At 40.7% G+C, this 8,169-nt stretch overlaps 1 protein-coding gene across 1 annotated transcript; it reads right to left on the bottom strand.

Annotated features, from left to right (window-relative positions):
- Positions 1-618: 618 nt before the first annotated feature.
- On the bottom strand, positions 619-7,807 carry tmem106a (transmembrane protein 106A). The gene is made up of 8 exons (XM_035406575.1): positions 7,655-7,807; positions 5,031-5,210; positions 4,763-4,826; positions 4,443-4,596; positions 3,624-3,764; positions 3,224-3,267; positions 2,752-2,805; positions 619-1,803 (listed from the first exon to the last, which is right to left on the bottom strand). The coding sequence occupies exons 2-8, from the start codon at positions 5,197-5,199 to the stop codon at positions 1,698-1,700; spliced, it is 732 nt and encodes a 243-aa protein (XP_035262466.1). The 5' UTR covers positions 5,200-5,210; positions 7,655-7,807; the 3' UTR covers positions 619-1,697.
- Between the last annotated feature and the right edge of the window lie 362 nt (positions 7,808-8,169).

Below are 8,169 nucleotides of genomic sequence, written 5' to 3'. Positions count from 1 at the left end.
TTCCCTTTTAAAAGTGGGCAAATACTTGTTAGTGCATACATACAACCTGACATCCAACATCTCATCCACCACGCTTTACTGCTATGATAACCTCCACTCTTCTGTGAAGGCTTTATATGAAATGCTGGAGAATTGCTGCAGGGATTTCCTTCCATTCAGCCAGAAGTGTTAGTGAGGTTGGGCACTAATTGGGTGATTAGGCCTGGTTCGCAGTTGGATTTCCAATTGATCCCAAAGGTGTTGGATGAGGTTGAGGTCAGGGCTCCGTGCAGGCCAGTCAAGTTCTTTCTAAACCGATCCCGACAAAACCATTTCTATATGGACCTCGCCGAGTGCCTGAGGGCATTGTCATGCTGAAACAGGAAAGGGCCTTCCAAAAAATGTTGCCACAAAGTTGGAAGCGCAGAATCATCTTAAATGTCAATGCATAAGATTTGTTTTCACTGGACCTATGGGGCCTAGCCCAAACCATGAAAAACAGTCCCTGAACAAGGTGGCCAGATACTTTTGGTCATATAGTGTATATACACAGTGAGCTCCATTATGTTTGGGACAAAGCTATAATTTTGTTTCCATACTTCATTATTTTATATTTGTAATCAAACAATTCATAAGTGATTAAAGTGCAGATTGTCAGCGTTTATTATCACATTTCAGGGCGCTATAATATTTGGGACAAATGGCCTCACAGATGTTTCTGATTAGTCAGGTGTGTTCAATTGCTTTCTTAGTACATGTATAAGAGGGTTTTCAGTATCTAGCCTTGATTGTAGGCTTTTGATTGCCTTTGGAGTCTTTTATTGCCATTTGTCTACATGAGGTCCACAGTTGTGCCAATAAAAGTCTAGGAAGCCATTATGAGGCTCAGAAATAATAAAAAATACATAGACATAGACAGAACCTTAGGCTTACAAAATCAACTGTTTGGAACATCGACATAGCTCAGGAGGTAAGAGCAGTTGTCTGGCAGGCGGAGGGTTGCCACTTCGAGCCCCGCCCTGGACGTGTCGAAGTGTCCCTGAGCAAGAGACCTAACCCCTAACTGCTCTGGTGAATGGTCAATTGTAAAGCGCTTTGGATAAAAGTGCTATATAAATGCAGTCCATTTACCATTAAGAAAAAAGAAAGCACTAGGGAGCTCAGTAATCCTGGTAGGCCAAAGAAGACCTCTGCAGTTGATGACTGAAGAATTCTCAATTTTTCAATGAAGAAAAACTCCCAAACACCTGTCTGACAGATCAGAAACACTCTTCAGGAGGCAGGTATGGATGTGACAGTGACTACTGTCCATAGAGGATTTCACAAACAGAGCTACAGAAGCTACACTACCAGATGCAAACCTCTAGTTAGTTGCAAAAACAGAATGAGCAGTTTACAGTTTGGTAAGAAGTAACTAAACAGCCTGCAGAGTTTTGTAAAAAGGTATGTGAACAGATTAGACCAAGATTCACTTGCATAGGAGTGAGGGTAAGAGCAATGTGTGGAGGTCAAAAGGAACTGCCCAAGATCCAAAGCACACCCCTCATCTGTGAAACATGGTGGCGGGGGTGTTATGGCTTGGGCATGTATGGCTGCCACAGGCTGCCCAGCAGAAGAGGAGTCCCAAAGCTCCTCACACTGGCCTCCAGAGTTCAGCCCTTCAAGAGTCAATTCACACCCACGGCGTGCTAAAATACCACGGTCTCGGGATGGAGGGGCTAAGCGATGTGGGGGGTGGTTGAGTTATTCCCGCAATCAACGTACTGGAACGTGTCCATGGACAGCTGCTCGGCGTGTCCCAGATAGAACACCTTCATCGTCATCCTGCGGAAGATACGAGGACAAAACTGGGTGTGTTAGCCATGGACTCGGAGCATCTGCACACACGCTCACTGTCTGTGTTGCTTTACGACTCAGCGCTTACCAGGTACAGCATATTTATGCTCTTTCTTTCACGGTGACAAGGAGAGGCTTTGCAATCAAAAAACTCTGAACTCGCTTATGCATCGGTGTTAACAGTTTATGGTAAAGGGAGGGTTAGGGGGGGAATAAAATGGTTACAGTGTAACTTCAGGTACTGTTTCAGAATTGCATGTTCCAGGTTGGCTCACAACATGCAACATGTGCGATCGACCCACACTGGAAAAGCTGGACAGAACAGCCAGTTACATGACAGAGATCCTAAACGGCTGTTTATTTTCAGCCTCTCAGCAGAAATCTCTTTGTTCGCCGCAAAAGGTTTGATTGATTACATAAGGGGCAGGGGCATTACAGGCATAAACCACATCACAGTATTTCTGGACCTCTTAGGAAGATGATTATTATTATTTTAATTTGTAAGCCTCTGACCTCTCTGTACATGTATCAGTCATTCTCTTTATATGCATCCGCATCAGTGCCTGTATGGTCTCATGTCTAAAATATTTATTTGCCTGAAACGCACTTCAGTTGTACATGGTACTATAGGTACTATGGTGTAATTCAATGGTTAATGCCAGATTAAATGCATGCAAAAATCATCCAGCTATAGTTGCTGATGGCTTCTTTTGTGATGCAACTGAGATAGACTGTGAAGCATTTTACTAGGAAAAACAAGCTGTGTTTTTGGTTTGTTTCTGCAGAGAAACAGCTGCCAACTGTTGTTCTTCTGATGGCAACTGATTAACAGGAATCCACAAATATTTCCAGGCTCTACCCGTAATGGATAAAAGGGTGGGCAGTAGCCAATAGAAGTTTAGCATAGTTTTAAGAAAAATAAAAAGGTTTACTCACTGTAAATGCAAAAACAAGGTGTGAATTCTGAAGGAGGTCGACTTGCAGTAATTGCTGTAAAAGACAAAGAAGTTTCATTTATTGGGGCAAGAGGACCTGACTGGTTTATCGGGCCCAAAAAACAGTGGTCTCAAAGCAGGAAGCCAGGTCTTGGCTCAGGGCCTATGCCCCTACAACGGAATGCATCCACAAATGATTAACCATCTTTCTTCCAAATAAACATTTTTATGGCCTTCTACATGAAGTCAAAACCCTAAAATGAACGGCAAGGTTGCCAGGGATTTTGCAAATCTCTCATCATTCAAGGTGACCTTATCCCAATGTCTTTCCTGAGCGTATCTAATGATCCTTCGAGATCATGGCAGAAGAACAGGCTTCAGCCTTCCCAGGGATCTCCCATCACTTCCTTAGCCTAACATGGAGATGATGATTATTATTATTATCCCCTCAGACACAACAAACAAGTACTTACTTCAGGCCCTGGTCTGCAATTGTAATGGGAATCTCGTAAGTGTACTGCAGAAGAGAAAATAATAGGTGTAAGTGATTTCGAGAACTTAGATTTGTACAATTTTTTTCGTAGTGCAACAGTTTTACAGTGGATCCCTAGTAAGAAGATGCAGGTTTCTTTACACGGTGGATACCGATGGTTACTATAGAATCGATTTAGCCTTCCAGTGTTGTTGTGCTTTGGCTTATTTGTCAGTGTAAAGAGAAGCTGTGGAACTGCATTACTATAATAGGATACAGCAAATACAAAGGCATTGTTTCACAATGAGACTACAGGATGCCTTGCAATAATCCAACTGCTCAAAGTATCAGAAATAGGTTTACGGAGCAACAGAGCAGCGCAACAGTGTGGGGGTCCTCACCACTTTCTGAGAGCGTGGTGTGATGGTGGTGACATTGGCGATCTTGACCTTTCCCACAATGGTGTCCCAGATCAGGACCTGTAGGTCCAAGTCACAGGCCTGGACGGCAAGGAAGTTCTCATTGGTGATGTTCAGAACATTCTGGAAGGAAGTGGGTGAACAGAGCACAGTCAAATGGGAAGGAGGGTGAGAAGAAGAAGAAGAGAAGACTTTTATGCCTTTTAATATGATTACAAACGGTAATCCGTTTTAATACCGTTCTTTCAATTTGCTGCTCTTTTGTGCGAAGAGAGCATCCATCAGATTGAGCTGTGCCTTAACCTCCCTCTCAAAGGCAGTTAGTCTCATTAAATATCATGGGTAACAAGCCCTGCATAACTTTCCAGGCTAGAAAAGTTCTGTTTATCTGAAATCAGAGCCCACATCAAAGAATATGGGCAAAATAATCTGCCACTGAAACTGCTTCTACTGATCTGATATTTGTAGAAAAACTGTTTGTTTATTAAACTGCTACTTGAAACCACAGCTAAATCTTCTATATTGCCATAGAGATCTAGAGAGTCAGTTCAAGCTGGTGAATTTCTTTGCAATGTTTGTGAGTATGCTAGTTATTCTCTGAAGCTAAAAACCACATCTGGAAATGCATATAATGCCTAGATTTTCATTTTTCCTGACATTGATGTATGTCACTGTAAAATAAATTTTATTTGTTACCAGTTTTGTATCTCATTATGATGCTCTAAACCAGAATCGATTTCCTCATGGCTGTACCTCATGACATCATGTCATATCCATTACCAATCCCTGCCTGACACCCACCGTGAGATTCATCTGGATGGTTGTAGGCAGGAAGAAGACATACGATGACTTGAGTGCCACGGGCAACAACGAGACAGTCCGGGGGAAGAGGAAGAAGAGGATCAGCGCGCAGATGAAGAGGCACAGCACCACCGACACGCATACGTACAGCTTCCTGAGGGAGGGTATGGACATTACGTCATGCTCACAGAAACAGAGGAAATAAACACTCGCTCTGCTTATTTCATGTAGGCGAATAATTGACTCTATTTTCATTTTTGCTGGGGTATGTTGGGCAAAGAGACAGTCAACACAGGAAACATATCTTCTGGGACACTTACGTGCGTTGGGGCTTCAGTCTTTGGTCGCTGCAGGGGATGACTGCCACCAGCTGGCCTTCCTGACCTGTGAAAACGACAGCAGACAGCGCTACAGGACAGCTCTGATCACCACTGGCTAACACTGCCTCTGTGCAGAGTCATGTGACCCTAAAGGCACTGATGCAGCCAATCATAATCCGAAACATCTTCACATATAAGGAACAGTCAGATGATTAGCAAAACATTTATGCAGACATGCATTTAGATACATTTAGATGCATTTAGGCACCTCTCGGGATGCGCCCTGTTCCATGACAAGTGGGGCAGTCGCTGCAGCTGTCATTACTGGTGCTTCCATAGTCCTTCCGGGAGAGCTTCCTCTTTTCTGAGTCCCTGGGCAAGATGTCCTCCTCTTCCTGGGTCTTTTGGCGATGCCCCATTGACACACCCATTGGCATTCCCTTCTTACCTGGGAAATACAGTCAAAATGTATCCTGGGATTGTTTGTCATCCATACAGCCCAGGGATCAGGGTGTGTTTGTGTGTGCTTGATCATGCGATAAGCACCGTGTGTGGTTCCACAAAAAATACAATACTGGTTTATAAATATTAAATTAAAGGTGCAAAGTAACTTAAAAAAATCATACATATAGTTGCAAGTAGGAATTATAGGGTTCCAAGCACACATCACAAAAATAAACAGAGAAAACATTATGAAACACAAACAAGATAGACAGACAGACAAAAGGCAAAGATTTTGTGAGGATTAGACAGGCAGTTGGTACGATATGGCTAATTTTGTGCTAAGCTACAAAAAATCTTTCTTTTTTCCAGCAACTTTGCTGTGGGACCGTAGTTAGTGTGACAACTGAATTTCCATGTGGGATCATAAAAATCATCCTGCTTGCCCTGGCAATTTGTTGTGGTCACTGACTGCTCATGTCTTGGACATGGCAGTTTAAGAATTTGAACCAACAACTTTGTGTTTCAAAGGCTTGATCTTTATTCACTAAGACACACCTCTGTTTAGTGTGTTGTAAGGGGCTGTAAGGGGTGGAGTATCTTGACAGTTCAAGCTATATTGAAATCCTCAAAAAGAATATTCTATCTTTATTAGTCCCTTCCATCAGTCAATTTAAACATGGCTTTACAGACATCATCTTGAAAGTCCTGGCATCATAAGTCCAGTTTGATGAATATTGATCAAATTATACGTGTTTTCAAATTGTACACGTGTCATTTGTGAATGAGACTAATTGCTGTTTGTTGATTGGCTTAGGCCGCACCCCTCACGTATTTTGCACCTGTGTGTACTGTTTTTGTATCCCCTGATGAAGGCAGTTACTGCCGATATGCGTTGGGTTAGCCCAGAATAATAAAGAATTTTTTAATTGCTAATCTGGAGATTGGGATTTTTTCTCTCTTTCTTACATTGATCAAATTATATTGAAAGTTTCACATTGTCGATTCATTGGACCAATTATATCTGGACATTTATATGTGTGGAATGCTCTATTTTTGATGTATCACGTTTGACATGCTTAAGACTGAAGACCATCAGAAATAATCTTTTGTTAGCAATGTAGGTGGACAAAACCATGAGATCAAATTTGACAATTACATTTCCATTTGTGGGATCAATGAAGTGTGACACATCTTTCCATTAATCAACCTCAACATTGTTTTGCTGACAAATTGTCTGGATTGCGCTGACAGGTTATGACAATAGAGATGCTCACTTTGGGACTCAAACTGATAAAAGCCTGACCCTCAAATACTTTAATCTGAGAAAAAAATGAAAGAAATAATTTAAAAACAATAGGCTTCCAGCACTACGTGCTTGGAATCCTTATAATGATAATGATAATGATAATGATAATGATAATGATAATGATAATGATAATAATAATAATAATAATGCCTTGCATTTATAAAGTGTTTTTCTCTCTCTTCAACCATCACCAATGTGTAGCACCCACATGGATGATGTAGCAGCCATTTTGCACCAGAACACTCACCACACCTCAGTGTGAGGTGAGTTTTGTTTTACCCAGTTAAACTGGGGGGAGGATTAAGTAGTTTAACATTTCAGTTTAACATTTAATTTGAATGACATTTTAAAGACATTTTATAGGACACAGAAATGGTGAATAAATGCATGGCTATGCCTTCATGTTTACTGCACAATAGTACATTTTAGCATGATCGAGGCAGCAAAAAACAAAAAAAGTGGCCACACTGAGTACTTTTAAACAGTTGTTTCAAGCACATAAATATTGTCTGAACCCTATATTCCACCCTTTAGCAATCTACTCATCAAAATGATTCCACAATTTTTGGCAAGAAGTTGGACTTTATGCAATTAAAAAGCTTTAACTTTGGGAACTTAGTCTAAGTACTTCCACAAAGAGTAGAAAATAGCCAAAACACAACTGTCCTTAATCAGATAAGTTTATAATAAGAACTGAAACATACTGAAACATACCTTGACTAGATAATTCCAGATAATTCCAGGAAAGTTTGGAAAGGTGAACGTTCTCACCACGTGTTTTCTAAACAGTTCTTTAATATTTGTATAGCAGAATCGGCCTCAAAGCACTGAGTTGTCAGACGTTTGGAGACTGTCTAGCAAAGTTATATCTCAACAAAACGGCCATTAACTAGCATCTTCTCCAAACTTTCTGGAAACCATTCTGTTGGTTGATAACGTGCACAGTGAATACTTTTGTATTGTCTTTGTCATTATGGCAGCATTATGACAACATGTCCATTAAAAAAAATCCGAGCTGACACTTCTAGAACCGTTTCCAGGGACATATTTTGCATGAACAAACCAAAAGAATATGAGATACAATAAAAATAATATAAAACGGAATTGCGCATTGTTAAACTATTGCGAAATTAGATACTTACCCGTTTAGCGCATCAAGAGAATTTTATGCCGTCATGTAACATCTCGTCCAACAACAAATGGAGAAAAATAAAAAACCAGGAAGTTGCTGTTTCTCACACCAGTGAGTATGAACTGCGCGAGAACAGGCTATTTCTTCCGCGCTTGGTGAATATAAGTTTCGATATCCAGTAAGAACAAACCCCTCCTACTTAAAATTGCTACCCATTCTCCGCGCTAAGATTCAATACTGCATTTTGATTAAACAATTTAAAAATAAATGGAAATTTTGTTTACTATTGTAAAGTTTATTATGTTGCAGCTTTGAGATCTGAAGGGATTCCATTAGTCGTTAGTTTTTAGAGACAACATCTTTCTTCAGAGGATATTTTAATTATAGCTGAGGCAAAATGTACTCACTGAAATGGGCCTTCAGTGCCTTCTTAGTGATAGACACTTTTGTGTTCCTGAGACTATAACACCGTCTTTCTCCTCTTTTGTGTTTTTTTTTTTTTTTTTTGCAAGTTGCTCAGCATAA

This window comes from Anguilla anguilla, chromosome 2 (genome assembly GCF_013347855.1).
Source record: "Anguilla anguilla isolate fAngAng1 chromosome 2, fAngAng1.pri, whole genome shotgun sequence".
Lineage (NCBI taxonomy): Eukaryota > Metazoa > Chordata > Actinopteri > Anguilliformes > Anguillidae > Anguilla > Anguilla anguilla.
The sequence above is the reverse complement of the archived record's forward strand: the minus strand, read 5'-3'. Positions and strand labels throughout refer to the sequence as shown.